This window comes from Amblyomma maculatum, chromosome 1, assembly GCF_055883805.1.
Source record: "Amblyomma maculatum isolate TAMU_Amacu chromosome 1, ASM5588380v1, whole genome shotgun sequence".
In the NCBI taxonomy this organism is placed as follows: Eukaryota; Metazoa; Arthropoda; class Arachnida; order Ixodida; family Ixodidae; genus Amblyomma; species Amblyomma maculatum.
In genome coordinates this window covers 375,664,977-375,684,698 of record NC_139344.1, presented here as the reverse complement: position 1 = coordinate 375,684,698, position 19,722 = coordinate 375,664,977, and the positions used below count along the sequence as shown (strand labels likewise).

General features: G+C 43.7%; 1 protein-coding gene across 1 annotated transcript in view; it reads right to left on the bottom strand.

Annotated features, from left to right (window-relative positions):
* LOC146208284 (zinc metalloproteinase nas-39-like) overlaps window positions 1-19,722 on the bottom strand; it is a 53,072-nt gene that overhangs the window by 28,291 nt on the left and 5,059 nt on the right. Inside the window, exons 2-5 of the mRNA XM_084597034.1 lie at window positions 16,553-16,637; window positions 12,611-12,791; window positions 3,971-4,188; window positions 2,286-2,496 (exon numbers count right to left, since the gene is read on the bottom strand). Of these exons, the coding sequence (XP_084453160.1) occupies window positions 2,286-2,496; window positions 3,971-4,188; window positions 12,611-12,791; window positions 16,553-16,637 (695 nt within the window). The remainder of the gene's footprint in view (window positions 1-2,285; window positions 2,497-3,970; window positions 4,189-12,610; window positions 12,792-16,552; window positions 16,638-19,722) is intronic.

The following is a 19,722-nucleotide window of genomic DNA, read 5'->3' as shown; positions in this document are numbered from 1 at the left end:
AAAAATTCTATGCGGAAGAATCCTAATTGATGAACAGGGTTATGAAGTCAGAACCACATGACCTCGCGCGGAACATCCATGTTCGAAAAAAGCTATAAAATACATTTATTGAAATAAATTTGTCGCCATTGCTGTGCGAAACGAGGTTCTCTGCATGCCAGATGGACACGCAATGTATAGTGCACGAATGGTCGTCGGCACCAAGCGTGTTAGAGGGGCACCTAGTGAGTGCGTTGTGTTGCGTATGACTTATTAACGGGTGTTTGGAATGTGTAACGATGCCAAAGTAACGGTAATAATGAAATTTAAGTTATTTAAATAAAAAACAAAATAAAGATCGTACGTCGAAAAAGCGGTGGCAAAGACGCTTCGCTTCTACTCTTAGGCCCAAGTTTAAGCGTCCCACTAATTTTATTGTGATATTGTCGAAAAAGCGGCGGTGTGTAGTATGTATGTATGTATGTATGTATGTATGTATGTATGTATGTATGTATGTATGTATGTATGTATGTATGTATGTATGTATGTATGTATGTATGTATGTATGTATGTATGTATGTATGTATGTATGTATGTATGTATGTATGTATGTATGTATGTATGTATGTATGTATGTATGTATGTATGTATGTATGTATGTATGTATGTTTTTGTTTTTTGGTGTTTACCTTCCCAAAGCGACTCAGGCTATGAGAGACGCCGTAGTGGAGGACTCCCGAAATTTCGACCACCTGGGGTTCTTTAACGTGCACTGACATCGCACAGCACACGGGCGCTTTGCTTTTCGCCTCCATCGAAAAGCGGTCGCCGAGTCCAGGATTTGATCCCGCACCTTTGAGAACAGTAGTCGGGCGCCCTAACCACTGCGCCACCCCGGCGGGGCGTATTTATGTATATGTGTGTGTGTGTGTGTGTGTGTGTGTGTGTGTGTGTGTGTGTGTGTGTGTGTGTGTGTGTGTGTGTGTGTGTGTGTGTGTGTGTGTGTGTGTGTGTGTGTGTGTGTGTGTGTGTGTGTGTGTGTGTGTGTGTGTGTGTGTGTGTGTGTGTGTGTGTGTGTGTGTGTGTGTGTGTGTGTGTGTGTGTGTGTGTGTGTGTGTGTGTGTGTGTGTGTGTGTGTGTGTGTGTGTGTGTGTGTGTGTGTGTGTGTGTGTGTGTACTTGGCAGCACCCCTACCATTTCGGATTAGGCTGAAGCACCCTTCGGGCATCATACAGGCCATATAGGATACATCTACCTGAGGAGGAGATTGTGGAGGGCCCACTTTTGGGATACTCAAGCTTGTCTTGAGTATCCCTATTGAAGCTCGACAGCTTCGACTGCTCCTGTCCGCGGCTCCATTTGCGTATCATCTTTCGCGTACAAGTAGTTTCCTGTTAGCATAATCGATTAACTCTTAATTTGTGCCTCTATGTCTCACATGTACTCAGTGGCATACGGTAGTAAGCTGTTACAATATGTGCAAGTCCACGCGACATAGATATAAAGCGTCATTTTAACCAAGCCATACATTTGTGCCATGTTAGCTAAGGAGTACCATGTATGACCTTTATCAGCGGAGGTCTCGGGGGGACCTGTTGTTATCTCACCTTCCCATTTCAAAGGAGTTACCCGAGTTTAAAACTTCTCCCATCTTGGTCATGCCATGTGGCCTCTTGACGTCCATTCATATAAGACATCTTGGGAAGTGGAACAGAGTACAAGAACGAATTTCCTGCGGAATGTGTGTTTTCTGCAAAATTCTCAATTCTGTGAAGTTTCCGTTTTACTTTAAAATAATGCAACCAGTTCTCATTTCAAACTCTCCTCTGTAGTACTTTGGAAGAACGCGCTTATGGTTCTGCGTGTGTGTATGGATAGAGAGAGAAAGGGAGCAATTGCGTACTTGAAGTCTCCTTGCCTACTACAGAGGAATGCGTGTTCTCTGCAAAGTTCTCAGCACTACGAAGTCTGTGCTGTAATCTAGAAGAATGCAACCAGTTCTCATTTCAAACTTCCCTCTGTAGTACTTTGGAAGAACGCACGTATGGTTCTGCGTCTGCGTGTGTGTATGGAAAGAGAGAGGAAGGGAGCAATTGCGTACTTGAAGTCTCCTCGTCTACTGCAGCGGAATGTGTGTTCTCTGCAAAGTTCCCAACACTGCGACGTCTGTGCTGTAGTCTAGAAGAATACAACCAGTTCTTAATTCAAACTTCCCTCGGTAAGGCTTTAGAAGAACGCGCTGATGAATGCGCTCATGCTTTTGTGTATGTGTGGAAAGATGGCGAAAGGGGGTGGAGATGGCGTACCTGAAGTCTCCTCGCTGTAGGCGCACCTGTTCGAAGAGCACCCTGACGCGCTCGTTTTCCCGCCCCAGGAAGCTGTAGGCGCACTTGATGTCCCGAGGGTACGAGCTCGGGTATTGGGGCGAGAAGAAGCGTCCCGAGCTGCGGTTGCTGCTGTCCATGACGAAGCTGCACCGCGAGTCGGCCACCGCCTGTCCGTCCGTCTCAAATTGGCCTGCATAGTCCAAAGTCCCGACATCGAAGGCCGCACAGAATATTGCAAATGCGCACTGCTTTGCGGCGCTACAAGTGCACACAAGATGGAACACCGACTGGAAACTCTCAAATGACCATCTGCATACATACAAAACGAGGTGAGAGGAATGACTGTACGAGCTTTACCAGGAAACATGCTTCAGGCCCACGCCTTTACGCTTGAGCCCACAGGGTTAGTTATTCTCGTCTTCTCGTTTCTGCTTGTAGTTTTTGATTAACCTATGGATGCACTGGTATAGTTGTGCATGTAATGTATGTTTGCACCTTCGCAATTTCGTTTACTGCGGCAACGTTTTGAGCGCTTGAGGTGTCGGCCCGTCATCAAAGCAGCCCACCCACATGCCTTCTTCAAAGTGTTTCTTCAGATGAAATTGAAAAACTTACCTACTGTGACATACTTATTGACACTTATTGCCTTTGCATTAAATTACTTCTCTCCTTTCCATATACAGTAGAGAGAAATATTGGCGGCGGTTACTGTGCTGTAGGTGAGGACGAAACAGTAGCCTTTTAAGGGGTAAGATTCAGAATCCACTCTTTCGATGAGGCGGAAAAAAGGAAGGGTGGTTATTTGAATCGATCACAGCAACTAATTTTAGGCGAGGCCAAAGCACAGAAAAAAAAAGTGCAATCTTGCTTGTTTCATCCGCTATGGGTTACAATTTATCCCTGATTAGTGGTCTCACGAGATGGTTAACTTGTGACGTTCATAAAAACACGGTGAATGCTAGATATATGTAGTTTTAGTTTTATTGTTATTTATGAATAACATGGGGGGGGGGGGGGGTACTGTCACTGTATTTGATTGCGATGTGAGATGATCCCTTGCAAACACGACCTTTGATTCACTGAATGCGTCGGGTGTTGGGCTACTGGTAATAACAGCGAAAACTGCTGTTGAGTGAGGAGTACCGAGGCGAGACACGCTAGGCACGTTACTAGCACTAATTCGCTGCTTTTGATTGCTTATGGTAGTTTTATTACTTATGTAAGTATTCCTTATGCATGCTGGAGGTCTTGTTCAAGCTTGGGTTTTCTTTCTCATATTCTGAGCATTTCTCTCTACATATTTTCTATTTTTCACGTTTTACAGGCTGGAAAGGGAGCGTAAGAAATGGCAGAGTCTTTCCATTCACTCTAGAAACCCATCTCTCGTGCAGAACCTCTCTCACTGATACAGACGTCACACGCATATTTTTTAGTGCAAAATGGCAGGAAAACATAAGACAAGACGAATTCGAGACGGGCATGGTATTAAAAATTATAAAAACAAATATAAATAAAATCCCAAATTTGGAAAAATGCCTCCGCAAAAAGCCGTGTTATTTAAAGCTGATTCTTTATATTTGCGCATTTTGGCCTGCATTGAAGGACTTTTAATCTAGTACATTCAGTTTCTGCGCTGTAGGCGCGGTGTTCTAGGTTAGACATACGTTTACTGAGGAACCTGTAGGTTCCCCTGAAGCCCGAGTTGTTTCCCTGGCGCCAGTCCGAGTGGAACTCGAAGATGAGCGCATGGCCGGAGGAGTAGTGGGTCTGTTCGATGTCGTTGATCTTGCCGCACAGGATTGAGTTGTACGGGCTCCGATTGTTCACCGCTTCTTCCTTGTCCAGGTGTAGAAACAGCTTCACGTAGTCACCGTACACGCACCTGGAAGGGAGAAATGCGTGCAAGAACTTTGGTACGAACAAAATAACCTAAACTAAAAAAAAAAAGTTCGGAAGGCTGTTTCTCGGGTTAGCTGGAGGAGTTCAATCGCGCTGTGTTCTGTGTTTATCTCACGTTCCTGTATTTTTGAGATTCAGGCTTGGCCATAATGAGTAAAAAAGTAACACTGAAGAAAATGGTATTTAGTTTTGTTTTTGGCAACAGTTGTTTGCTTTTTTTTTTTATCACTGTGTTGATGTTTTCTGCGCTATCGAAAGACGCTATGATTAGTGAAAACGTTTCTCGGCACTCGAGTTAAATTTGTTTCATCTCTACCACGTGCACTGAACAGAGCTCCGTGACTATCGTCTCGAAGCGAAAGGTGGTTATAGTGAGGCCTCCGAGATCCGGGAAGGAAAAACTGTGTCGGGGCATCGCAGTTGACATTTGAAATCAGCCGGTGATGGCGATAGTTGTATGCATGTCTTTGCCTTTTTTTGTGTTACAAGAGATTCGTCCTCATGAAATTAGTTTTTGCGCTAAAATGTGACGTTCAATACTGCGTTTCACTAAAGTTTTTCCTTCTCTTCTCGTATTCTATTGACGCAGGCCAACTGGAATTTTTCCTTGGCGTCCTTGGGGAAAAGTTGGGGGAAATTTGGACAACGTGTATCTCGCTAGTGTCGACGATGTGACTCTCGCTGGTATTGACAGACAGTGTCGCGCAATGCCAGAATGCGAAAGGCTGACTAACCTTCTCCAAAATATATAAAAAAAAATGTATATAAAATATATAAAAGTATATAAAATGCTCGGTCGAATAAAATGGCTGCTTAACATTTGTAAACAACTTCCTGCTGCTGTAATGACATCTGTTCTTTTTATCTGCGTGCAGTAATTATCTTCCACCGCTCGCTGAAAGCTGTGAATGGCGCCCCGTAAGTGGCATAAGTACCTTGTAATTGATTTGAGATTATGCCACGCATGCAGGAGGTGAGGGGATCACTGCCCCGTGCCGCCGGGTACCTACCAATTACACGATTTCAAGGTTTCACAGGGCAAGATGCTTGGCTATTGTGTTTCAAGGGTTTCGAAAGAGGCCTGTGGACTACGCTCCTCTAGGAAGACCATACATACGGCCAAGCTCCAACTCCATTATGTGCGCAAGGTCAATTTATGGCCTTTATTTTGTTGTTGAGGGGCACATGCAATGGTCATCCTTTTCTTATTTCAGAGCCCTCTTAGACCTCAGCGCACTTTTTTCATAACAGTGCTGTAATACACGCTTCATATGATAGCTGAAAATCAGCACATATATTTGAATAACCAGATCTTGCAGTCTTATGCATGATGTCTACATGAAAACATGACTGCATTATAAACTTGGTAGTTTATTTAAATGGATCAACACAGCAGCCCCTTAAAATGTAACCGTTCGAAAGGCAAACTCTTAACGACGAGGCGCTATGCCTTACGACAGCTTGTTCGCTGTGAGTGAAAGCGTGATTATCCAAAATTCTTTCCCACCGTTGCCGATCGGTGTGCACCATTTTCGAGTTTACTTTCGTCACATGAGCACGGGCTACACATTTTAGAGAGCGCACTCAAGTCATTAAAAAAGCGGCTTTTATCACTTTGCAACAGTTCAATAACAGCTCTTATAAAAGCAAGAAGGCGAAAACTTTTATATGTACACCCTCTCACTTTTTTAACCTGAACACGAGCGTCGACCGCCGAGTCGATAAGCGCCGTACGACGGAACATAGCGGCGATATGAGCGAGAATACGCTCGTGAGCCCAATGAGCAGTCCGGTGCAGCTGTCCTCTGCGAGGCTGTTACGGGAAGCGGATACAACTCAACCTACTCTTTTGTGCGTTATCGCATTTCCTTCTGTTCTCTACATGCCGCTGGGAAAATTAGAAAAGGCCACGTGGCACCGCCTGCGTTCCTGTATGAGAGGAAGGTGCGAATTGATAAGCGAAGTAATCCCATCAGATTTCGTTGCCACGGGATAATCTACTGCAGGAAAGTGCTACGTGGCCCATAGTAAAAAGAAACAAATGCTGATACGCATCTAGTATAATCAGCGGGCGTATATCGCATTCCATCCAGCGCGAGCGCTACCGCCCGACCGCTTATTTATAATTTGATGGAAGAGTTCAGAAAAGAGAAAGGATGATGACGATAATGGGGGGGGGGGGGGGGGGGGAGGGGTTTACTCGAAAGAAGCAGTGGTGAGGTCTCGTTCACAGAAGAGCCTAGCAGAGGGCAGCTGCACCGGAGTGCTCATTGTGCGCACGTGCGTATTCTCGCTCCGCTCGACGCTGTGTTCCACCGTACGGCGCTTATCGACTAGGCGGTCGACGCTCGTGCGTTCAGGTTAAAAAAGTGGGAGGGTGTGCGTAGTGAGCTGTTCACGGCAGAGAAAATCGCTCAGGCAACTACATACGTTGAACGTTTTTGGCATAATAATCCACCGTACCAATTCGCTCATAAGCCGCATTAGCTGCATTAGCCTATGCTCTGCGGAAAAATACATTAAAGTAGAGGGCAGGCCTCAACAGACAGTACTGACATTAGATAGCCCGCAGGCCTGATTCAGATTATCTTGTCATTAGCGGTCCCATGCGAGTCCGTGGTGGATGTTTCATCATGCATCGCGGACTATTCGAAGCTAATACTGGTTTCGTTCTAACGAATTGTGAATTGATTATTTCGAATACTCTTCACTTACAGGAGTGTTTGAATGGCACAATGAGAATATTAAAAGCCGCGTATATTTATAACACACATTGACTAGTGCATTAAAAGCGAAAAAGTTCCTTAAAATTACTGTTGCAATCATTGCAGTCAGTTCGACGCATGAACTATTCGTTTTCGATTTCCTGATCTTTATGTTTCTCTTTTTGGAATTTATATGTGAAAATTTAATGCTCATTATTTAGTATCAAATTTCTTTACAAATTCATATATTCAATAGAATGTTCAATGGACTTTTTTGCGTATTTTTGGAGAAAATTTATTTGATTATTAGTACGTTTCCTATTCGCGGAACGTAAAAGAGCAGGAAAGGCGCAACATTTTTCTCACTACTTTGTTAAGAGGAAGTGGCATCCGAAACGGCTCCAACAAAATCAAATGCTTCGTTTCGGATTCATTGCAAATATTTCTCCACGTACATTACCATCGCCATATGACACATCTCTCCGTTCGCAGATGGGACTGGCCGTAACTGCCCTGGTACCCCGCTAAAGAACTCGCTCACAAGTACAGCGGTCCCCTTAAACGTGCAATACCTGCAGCAGGATCAATACGAACAACTGGCCAGCGCCTGACACAATGATACCGTTATGGCGGTCCCATCAGCTCCTTCGTTCAGGTCTCTAGCTTTAAATAGAAACAATTTTTTCGAACTTCTAAGGTTAGCCCGTAGCAAGGATAACATGCACTAATAAAGGCTTAGAATAATAAGGAACAAGCTGAAAATAGTCACTGACGATCAATGAGGTGAGTTTGTCACCTGCTCATTACCGCCTGACAAAATCGCGAGGTTTCGTGGCTCCAAAGCGGAAATGGTCGACATCGATACATCTGGCCAATTTTTCTTTGCCGACACGAGCTTACGCATTTGCACTGAAAGCCTGCCATAGGCATGCTTGTGAGTTTTTAAGGATGCGTTGTATCAGTGAAACGTTTACAAAGCATGTTGTCACTTTGTTACTGGGTGTCGCGTATTACATTGCGCGGTCGTTGTTCACGTGTGCTATTACATCGCTAGCCAATGACATGTCTAAGTTGCACCCAGACTTCCTATATAAGACGAAATCACCAAAGTTTTGCTGTCTGATATCTTCCCGTTGCTGTCTGAGTAACTACTTGGCCTCAAGATATCTCTGGCTAACACTAATGCCCTCTTTGAAAACGGTTTACAAAAAGCACTAGACGTCGGCTAGTTTCTGGGTTGGGCCAGCGTTTCCGGATTCTACTAAACTACATTTACTTGAGGGTACATTTTCATGTAGAAATTGCGCTTAGCCCGATTTTTTAATGACGTTTTCGATGTGCGTGAAATCGGGTCGAACATAATTTTATTTGGAGACAAAGAGCCTTGTGATTTACAGTATTGAACCTGCGTAGACGTATAGCAAAAAGGCGATCAGAAATTGGACAGCAGGGATGCTATTTGCGACAATTCGCAATTTTGTTCAAATTGTGATGTACGCGTGACATGTGCAGTAGGACGGTACCAGGTTACGTAAGCACACAATCGGGTTGCGCATTCTGAAGAAAAAAAGAAATAAAGCGACAGAAAAAAACGCGCTATCGTCTGCTACTATATATTGGCGCCAAGTATGAAAAACGACGATGCTCTAGCAGTGCTGCGGTGCATTCCGTGATTCGGAAGCCTCGGGTTGTAGTGAGGCGAGTGAAGTATGTTGTGGCGTTGCGGTCTCAGTGTGTCGTGACATACTTGCGGTCGAACATTCGGCGTCAGCTACGCACGGAAAGGCTGCGCCAGTTTCAGCTGAAGAGCAAGAACGGCAACAGAATATTCGCAGTGGGTTGGTGCAAAATGGGAGCTGAAAGTAGCATTGCTGTTCATAAGCGCCGATGACCTCTCACGTTCACTTATCAGCGGCTTTTAAATGCAGGAATTAAAGCTTTTAGGACTTCGTCATAAACAGAAGGAATTGACAGATTTCCAAAGTAGTTCCAGCACTGACGAAGAGGCGCCGGCGCTGCCAGCATAGTCCATATCTGAGGACAACGCTCGCAGTCTCAAAGTATCAATTACTGTTAGGTGCTGGTTGTGCTACCCACATTTTTCGAAAAGCCGTGTCATGACCAGGTGTCAGGACACCAAGTCTGCTTAAGTTTCTAACGTATTGTGTTGACTTTAGTTGAGTAGGGCGCGGAAAGCAGCGCAGAGATAGGTGGAGGGAGAGAGAGAGAAATAGAGACACACACACACACACACACACACACACACACACACACACACACACACACACACACACACACACACACACACACACACACACACACACACACACACACACACACACACACACGCACACGCACACGCACACGCACACGCACACGCACACACACACACACACACACACACACACACACACACACACACACACACACACACACACACACACACACACACACACACACACACATTGTGTGGAACGTATACGCTGGGTTTTACACCTAGTCGGTTCCAATTTTATGCGCTAGTGTGCTAAAAGCTATTGCGAAACGCAAAATATGTTCCAGAAAGAGAAAGAAACAGAAGAATGGAATAGCAGGAAAGTTAATTGGGTGATGCCTAGGCTACCATACACGTGCAGAAGGGGATAAACGGACAACAAGGAAAGAAAGCGAAAGATGACTGAGGAAATTGTGGTATGGAGCTAGGGCTGCGCTGCGCGCGCGTATTCCTTAGTGTTCGAACGGTAAAATACAAATCAATAAAGGGAGAATATTTTCCAGCTGTATTAAAAAAAGCAATCAACACAAAATGTCACTCAACTACATCATATGATTGCAGCATATCGTCATAACGTGCTCCAGAGTACTATTTATTTCTAAAAAGCAAATGGTGAGCCCGCATGCAGTATTGAAGGTTTAGCGGCAATATTAAAACAAAACTTTGTATATGAAACACATCACATGTGACAAGCAAACATGTGCCATGTACATATACATTCCTTTATTAAAATAGAAGGTGTGAGTATTTTTGCTTGCTATTCCTATCGTGGAAAGGCTATTCAATTCATTAACATTGCAGTGAGAGCATAGTGCAAGGCAAAAAAGGCAATGTTTAGGGCCGACGTGTAAGAGAGTCCTTGGTGATTCCTCGCTGCCTGTCACTCGAAGTTACTGCACAACCATCGAACCATATGTCCTCTCAGGTTGTACTCACGAACCGACCAGACAGATAATTACAAAGCATCGCGGTGCTCTCTGAAATTCATGATGGTTTGGTGGGCGCTGTTTAACACAGAGACGAAGAGAGGAAAACACGGGACTGGCGCCTTTATTTTTATTCTTTTCTTTGTCTCTGCGTTAAAGAGCGCCCACGATACCATCATGAACAACATACAACTCGCCCAACTTTCCCTTCGGTTGCTCTCTGAAGTGCCTTGTCTCTTGAGCTAGCGGACCGCATTGCTGCGCTTGACAACGACGGCGCAAATCGATGGTTTCTCTATGAGAGCAAAGCATTTGCAACAGGAGGGTATATAGCTACGACACTCGCGCGGCTGTAAATCTGCATCTTCATTTTTAATCCTCTAAAAGCTGACGCAGCTGAAAAGCTCCCCTATGACGACGTTATAGCAATTACAACAAGATGTGTCAGCTTACTTTACCACCCACCAAACTGTCTATAAAACTGCGGTGAGCTAACAGCCGCCTACAGTGCACGTCAAATTCACCATGAATTGTTTCGCGGCCGTCTCAAGTGCTTCGAAATGCGATGCCCAACTTTGGTCATTACAGCAAATCTCAGAACATCCTTTTCGTAATGAAACGTCATTTGGACTTTATCATTAAATGTTCATGCGTGACGTATTTCCCGCCACACGTAGTCAGTCAATCAGATTTCAGGAGTCGGCTCTTGAGAGTGGGCAGTTCATTTCAGCCCATTCGTAATACAAGCTTATCTGCTTCCCTTTCTATCATGTATACCTTTGTTTTCCCTGCACAATTAGTTATTAATACCATCCAGACATCATGAATAGCGCTACTCATGATCAGTTTTCACGTTCACGTCATTTTTACGTCACCGACAGACCACAATTTCGCGCTACAAATTTGAAATACGTGACTTTTCCCAGAACCAATTAGAGAAACAACAAGGCGCCGAACGGCGGCCATGTGTGTCGAAAATAGGGCCCCAGGGCAAGGCACTGAGCTTGGCTATTAGCTGGTTTGAGGCAGGTCTGACGAAGAAATTGGTATTACGCGCTTCGTGCTGGTTCCGGCTCCCACCATTATTCATGGGACGCCATGTGTTAAATAAAGCGAAATTGGGACGAAAATCGGCTCCATTAAAATTAATTTGAACTACCTGCCATATAATTGTCTCGATAGAGCTAGCCGTCCCTTTTCCGACGAGTGGATCTGCATTGCCAGTGCATTCTTGCGGCTTTTATCTAAACTTCGCACCGTCCCTGGATATTTCGCGCCAGAATTTGAATGTGCAATAGTGAAGATCGTCTGTTCAGTCTGCTGCACATTGAGACAGACGGAATGCGAGTGGACGGCATGAGAGTAGCTCCGTTTTATCGCCTTTGATTGTCTATTGCGTCCAACTGCTGGACCTGATAGCAATTGCGTGGCTGAGCGGCTACTACTTCAAGCTGGCGACGCGCCGCAGTGCCTTTACGCAAGAAGTGCTTTTACCAAAAACACACAAAACAGGGGTCCCAGAAACGTTATTCACTTGAGAAAAACACTTCAAGATTTCTAACGGGAAGCATTCGGATCGGAAAGAATGCCCTTAAGAGCTAAGAAACGTCTTATGTAAAAACCTGCACTCCATGACCCCCCCCCTCCCTACGCCACGGCATGCGAGTTCACTGCGCACGAAGAGATCGCAGATATGAGCTGGCTCACCGGCTACATTGCGAGTTTTGCATCCAGTCACGAGTGATTTCTTGGCGAAGCTCTCGAACATAGGACGAGACACTATCCAGAAAATTTGCAGTTATAAGGTATTATCCACAACTCGCAAATTTATCCCAACATTTGCAACGTACTTATCCGATACTTATCCGCGTACTATCCACTAGCGTACTTATCCTCATCATTCCTCTCATCGAAAAAAACGTTCTCATTACAGCTACCCGGTTGTTACTTCTACAACTCCGTATTTTTCATTCCTGTTCTACATATTCTAGCTCCTAAGCCAACTTTCTTCAGTCTCTGTTGTCCTGTTCTCTCAATGTGTTGACCCCTTTCAACCATTACTTTCATCTCACAGCGTAAACAGCTGTCGTCGGTGCAGCTGGAAAACCGACTTGCCCTGCTTGATAAGAAGGGCGTATTGAGCACTTCTTTAAATAAATTTGTAACTCCCCCTTTCACGTTTTTACGAGTGGGTTTTCATCCCAGAACGTGGGTTAATAATGGCGAATTCACTCGAAACCTCATCGCAATAATTTATGCATATGTGGAATACATGCTTATAGATTATATTTACCACTTCGTGTTTTGTTTCATTGTGTCGTGTGATGTGACAATGTCTTTTTTAAACATTCACTAGACATTGAACTAACTGGGTATACTGTAAATTATTAACAAAGTTCCACAGAGCCCACCCACTGTACTTCTGCCGTACCAATGTTTCAGCTCATCGTTTCTGCAGATCCTGTTGCCAGTGAATCAGTCGCAGCAGCTGTTACTCACTCGAGGTTGCTCCGCTGAACGTCGAACTCTTCGAAGGAGATGCGCACAATCTGGTCGGGGCTGCCGATGAAGCGGAAGAGGACACACTCGATGTTCTCCTCGTACGGCACCGGGTAGTTTGGGGAGGTGAAGACGCCGTACTCCTTGCCGTACATGTCGTCGTACGTCACGCAGCGGCAGTCTGCGAGTGAATGCACACCCGGAGCACTCTTTCATAATAATAATAATAATAATAATAATAATAATAATAATAATAATAATAATAATAATAATAATAATAATAATAATAATAATAATAATAATAATAATAATAATAATAATAATAATAATAATAATAATAATAATAATAATAATAATAATAATAATAATAATAATAATAATCACTATTATGCGCGGAGTACCACACAGAAGAGCAAAGAAAGCCTCTCTTCCATTTCTATAATTAATCCTGTCCTGCTTGGGTTTCCATCAGCTAATGCCAGCAAACTTCTGGTCTCTCCCACCTGCCTTACCTCTGATGCCTTCTCACATTTCACTGTTTAAGATCCAATTCAGAGCTTTATTTATAACAAATGGTTGAGCTTATTTAGGCAGTAAAGTTAAGTTGGTGTTGTCATTATGAAGACCCCTGGATGCCATATTAGGCAGCAATATATGTTATATATACTGTAGGAAAATTGGAACGTACATGCACGTAACTATGGGCATGGAAACGCGTTTCACCTAAGTTGTATGCAAATCAATTTAGCGATTGTCTGTGTACTGATATTCGGCATATTACATTCATTTTCAATTACATAAGGTTCATTTTAAAAGGACATTGCCAATATATTTCTTCAAAAAAGCATTAGTACAGATAGAGTGAGGCCGTATTCCAATAACTTTCATTTCCATTTTGCACTTCGGGTCCATGTGCTCCTCTGGCTTCAGTTACTATTTTTGGGTAACGAAGCCGCGGCTTCCAAGTTTCCGTAGGAAGCGATTAGACCGTTGGTTAATTAGGTACCACACCTAAGAACATTGGCTGCATGACACGGAACCAGGTGTTAGCCAGTGCTTGTAGCGAGCGGCGATCTCTATCGGCGATGGTGCGATACCCGCTATCTTGTAATTTTTGTGACTAACCGACCACTGCTTCTGCCACGTTCTGCCGTAATGCTGATGTCCGAATAGAAAAAGAGAAATAGAAACTGGAAGCTTATCACGTGCTATACCTGAAGAGCACTGAAAATATAGTAATTAAAATAACCAAGGACCAGCTGGTTTCAGTTTCAAGAATATTTGCGCATCATTTTTCCATTGAACGGGCTTAATAGATAATTTTCTAGAGAGACTCTCTTCAACAAAAAAGCCAAATTATACGTCAGCGACAGCAACGTATATTTTGTGTTCTTGCGTGGTATCAGCCATCTTCTTTAGGCGACGTAAAGTTTGACAGGGTCTTCAACTTTTCATCAGGCAATAACTAACAGTACGCGGGCATTATTGTGTACAACTCCGTTTGAAGTGGATAGCCATTTTCCCTATCATTATGCCGGACGTCAGCGGAAAGGCAGCATCATGCGAACGCAGCAAGTAGCCAACCACGGAAATGTGAGACCATTGGCGATAGCATTCGCCAATGAGCTTCCCACGCACTTTGTAAAGTCGAAGGCAACCGAATGTATGCAAACAACAGTTTCCAATGCCAGTGGACCAAACGGAATCGATAAATGAAGTGGATAATGTCTGCTTATAGAATACGACTCTAATAAATGGAACTTAAGCTATTTCAACTCTTGTTATATTGCGTGAACAGTAGTGAAGAATGATGTGAATGGGACACATTTGAATTACAGTGAAGTGTTTTCATTTGAGTTCAGTTCAGTTCAGGCGTTCAGTCGTGTCCGACTCTTCGTGACCCTATGGACCATGTCACGCCACGCTTGGTATTGTGACTGGCCATAGGGTTTTCTTGGCAGGAAATACTGGAGTGGGTTGCCATTACTTTCTCCAGTGAATCACATTTTGTCAGAACTCTCTGCCGTGACCTGTCTATCTTGGGTGGCATAAGTTAGCGAACAGTAATTTAGGCGAGGGAAAAAACATCATAAATGCAAAGTTTTCCTCTAACTGGGAGAAAAAGACAAAACCGAGCTACTGTAGCCGTCGTTGCGGAAAGTGTCATTGATAATCATGCAGTATGATCAGTCAATGTCATACGAGCCGCGAAGGCCAGAACAAGAATGCTCTGTTTAATAAAGATTTCTAAGATTGAAACCCGGAGTAATGTCGTTTCTCCAGGGCTCGTCGGCTTGCTTTAAGGCATGGAAAGACAAAAACGGCCTAGGATTTCTTGCCTCTTCATTTTTAAATTGTTGCTACTTGATCTACCCCAAATAATTGAACGTTCTAGCTCATCTTTCTCTACTACTTCATTTCATTGTTTACCAGACTGGAATATGCTTTTGTCATCGCTGTCTAGTCCTTTGCGCGCACTTGGTCTCTTGTGCACAATAATTAAAGCAAAACGTTACTATAGAAAGACCTCTAAATAATGTGCTGGGGCACACCGGAAGTCAGCAACATTTAGGATGAGTGTTGTGAGGGATAGAAACACGTTGCGGACAACTGACGAATGTGACTTAAACATTGTCGAATGACGAAGGTGATGTCAGTAAATAGCACGTCAAGCAAGGCTTCACAAGTTACAAAATCAAACCATTACTTTCACCAATGAGAATTCTCGGGGCCAATGAATATCAGCTCTGCCACCTCATCGATCATGTTTTGACTTACTTTCGCATTATACGCTTTCATGCCGGTTTTGTTGTCCTCATTTCAACTACTCAATTGTTTTCTCGCGTTTGTTACCTGATGCGTTTCTTTTCCTCCTGCCTCTTAACGTCACACATGTCGTTTTTCTTTATATAGATCACCGCTGCCACCGCTAAAACTCTATAAGTTATCACGACCATTTACGAGTGTCGACTGGCCTTGCTGATTGTCTAAGCTGAAAAAGGAATGGTATAATCAGGTTTATTATTATGTTCAATAAAGACATTTTTGGCGAATAAAGCCCTTTCCTTGTTTTATCTCTTATCATGAACAGACCAAAGTTATCACATCTGCAGGAATACCTTTTTAGATGTGTGCGAAATGCTGCTGGAAGACGTATTTATTGTGCGAGGCACTGAAATGGCAATATCATCGATAGACAGCCCGAGCCACGAAAATTTACCAAATGCATTAGGTTCAGTAATGTCGAGGATTAAACATTGTAAAGAATAAGCACTGAAATTGGGTGTATTGTTAAGGTACTTGAAGGCAACTTAGTAATATGCACCTGGATGTATAAAAACAAACGATGATTGGAACAGCAAATAATTTCTACGTGCCTTCATGATAATATCTCCTATGATCGCACTATGTCCGAACTCAGAGCGCCAATAAACCTGCAAGAATGGAGATGTTAAATATTGAGCTGCTAAAAGAAACAAAAAATGAAATGCAATCCTAGAGGTCACAATATATTTGGAAAGCAGCACATTTTTACATTTAGAATATTATAAATACTGAAATAAATAGCTCAAATATTTTCAAATTATCTCATACACCGGATCAGATAGGCGTCATGTTACTAGAATTTCAATGTTTTTATTGCTATATCTGAATACATTAATAAAAAACGATGTTGTATTATTTATGGCACATCCGTACTTACTTATGTCCTTCCTGATAATAATAGAGGAAAATGCATTTTAAAAATATTCAGGCTGACGACTCTGTCTTTGTAAGGTTACGCGGTAGTCGTCCCGCCCATTTGGAGTACCTAATAAACTCTAGGTACTTCATGTCTTTTCTTTCTAGCAGCGTAGGCTTCGTGACCACTTGCTGAGTGCTTCAAATTATATATGAAACAAGCAAAACGTACGCGAGCTCTTAATAATGAAGTTTACTTACGAGCGCTGAGCCCCGAGACAGGTAGCACTTGCAGCGCCTGGTACCATAGCAACAGGAAGATCTGGAAAACTTCTCCACGAAGCACCTGCAAAATGGAATAATAATGCGCGTTCAGCGAGCGAAGCCATGAATTGCAAATAAGGGTCAAATTTCAGCTAGACTCTGCTGCTTACAAGTGGGGAATTGCTATATATTAAAGGAATGACATTTCGGAGCAAAATATGCGGAGAGGAGGAACCACAGCCGTTTTCGCAGCCTATTTTCTTTATGATGCTTTAATATTTAGCTTCGAGATTCAGTTAAACATTTGATAGTTCTAACTATAGTAAAGGACGTTTCAAACGCCCATGATTCTTTACATGTAAACGTTAGCACAATCGCTGGTTCTTCGATGTTATTATTTGTAATTGAAAATTAGTTTTATAAATTGGTTATCTTTTCTAAAAAAACAAACAAAATTGCAGAGCTACCAAAAGTTCCAGTGTCTACTTAACGTCGCTAAAAAGTAAAAGAGAGATTCCACTCAAGTGGATCTGACGCCTTATTTATAAAAAGCAAAAAACAAAAAACAAATTGACGTTTTTGTAAAGCTGGCTTCTTTACAGCAGAACAATTTATGCAGAAAACCACGCTTTACAGGCGCTAAGCGACGTTCATTTTTTCTGCGTTCAAAGGCCATTTTTAACCTCAAAATCAACAAACCTGCCCTTGAAAATTAAACAAGTAAAATACACAGTTCTCAGTGTTTTTCATAAACACGTGCCCTATGTCGTTAAAAAGAAGGCTCTGTTTCAAGCAATCTAGCCTAAAACAGCCTTATTGTCGGGTGTTTGTTCTTACCGACTGAGTAACGTATGGCGCTCAAGTGGAACGAACAAAGACAGAAGAACTTGCGCAAACAGAGGACGACAGCGCAATCAGGAATGTCGCGCCTCTTCAATTAAATTGGCTGCGCGCCGGGCAAACATGGAGGTGACGCCGACGCCCCCTGTTGAAAGCGCCAAACAACGCGGTCCGTTCGATGATGGGGAAGAGCACACAACGCGCAACCGGAAGTTGCGATCGATTCGTTGCACATCCGCAGCTGCCTTCGAGAATGACCGACAGAGGGCAGCCCGCGGAGTAATATGAACTGCTCGTGAGATGGCGCCACTGCTTGCGGGGAATCGAAGGCTGGTATCTCGCAGCAGCTTTCTACGGTTGCCCGAAGATGGCGGTTCAAGTCTAAAAGAGCTCGAGGCACCCTAACAAGACTGCTTGTATAGAAGAGGGTGTACACTTGCACGAAAAGTGGAGGCTTGTGTGAAAACATTATTAAAAAAAGTAAGGCCTTTTTCTAAGCGTAGGCAAGACTCCGAAGATTTTTCTTATGTTCTTGAAGAAATGGCCGACACTTGCGTCGCGATGACCCTTTAAAGGTTTCGTTTGCTCTCCCTCTTTTTATTCTCTTACTTTTTATATCCTCTGTTCATTCATGGTTTCGTCTACTTTGTGAGGGTCATGATTATTTGTCACCGGTCAATCAGATAACAGTCTAACATTTTTCTTTTTACTGCCACCTCCTAATCGACAGCGATAATATATAGCGGTGATAATAAAAAAAACGACATGAGAGAAATAAGCTCCGCCTTTATGGGTATGACGCGGTAGCGTTAATGGTTCCTGTCTGTTGCTCCTATCCTCGCGCGCACACATTCAGTTTGCTATTTGCTTAATTTCTGCCTCTTATCCAGGCGACACAAGCTGTCGGCCCAATATTGGTAATGTGTTGGGAATTCCCAACCCAAAAGAGAAGCAGTGCGTTGCCAACACAGAGCCAATGTTGTGCCAGTGAATTGTGCTACCAGTGTAAGTTGTTCCTCTGTTGTCTCAGATATACTCATAATGATATACTCGTAAGCACCACGGTATGTGAAAGCTCACCCGAGATAGCTATAACGGCCCGCTTTTACGAACCCGTGTGAATGCGCCTGTGTGGGAGGCGTGCAGACAGCACAGACCATTCTACTAATATTGGAAGTATATCGGATATCCACGGGGCTCTATGTGGGACCGGATATCGCCAACATAGTGCCGATATTGGGCGCATGATCCGTGCTGCCTGGGGCCTGTGTGACTCGGGATATAAGGAGGCCGGAGGGTTTGATTCCCATCTCAGCTTCCCATGTCAGATGAGCTGCCAGAGTTGGCAGCTCCTGCCAGATCGGCCATATCACGTAGTATAGTGACGTCACACACCCCACAGGCCGATAATTGCCTGGCCACGACACTTGCTAAATCTATAGCTGTATTCGTGATTTCACACTCACTGCGCCAACGCCGATGTCAGATTTTCTTGAGAATTTGAACTTTCATACCATCCCATTAAAAAGCCGTCATTAGTAACTACGACGCTATTTTTTAGCGCGCATGTATTTGCGCATGTTCATGTTTGGCCTCAATTATGTTACTGAAAAAGGGCGATCAACTTCGGATTCGTAGTAATGCTACCCACTATTCAGGAGGGTTGGTTGGTTGGTTTGTGGTGTTTAACGTCCCAAAGCGACTCAGGCTGTGAGAGACTCCGTAGTGGAGGACCCCAGAAATTTCGACCACCTGGGGTTCTTTAACGTGGGCTGACATCGCACAGCACACGGACGCCACTCCGTTTCGCCTCCATCGAACCTCAGCCACCGGGGCCGGGATTCGATCCCGCTTCCTTGGGCACAGATGTCGAGCGCCGTAACCACTGCGCCACCCCGGCTGGGCTATTCAGGACGAATTCTGCCAATTTTCTTTGTCTCGAAAGCGTTGCTTCTCTTCTCTCCATTTGGATCACTCTTAATTATACATGCACCCGCCGGAAAGACATGTCCTGTACAGATGATGGAGCGTTTATGATGCTTTCGACGGTTCACCAGTGGCCCTAATCCGTATAGTATTCGATTTATATTGCAACCGTATTGTTATGGAGGTTACATGTGCGCTTGCTATATTAAGTGGTATTCTTATGCTGTGTATGGTGTGGTGTGTTAAATTCAACTATCCATGTGAACATATGAACAAAGGACGCTGTAACGGGAGCGATATGCTGCTGAGGGTTCCCGCAGACATGCTAAACATTGTTTTGGTGTGCGGTGAATGTTTCGAGGCAGGAAGGTTGAAATACGTCAAGCGTCGCAGTGCAAACA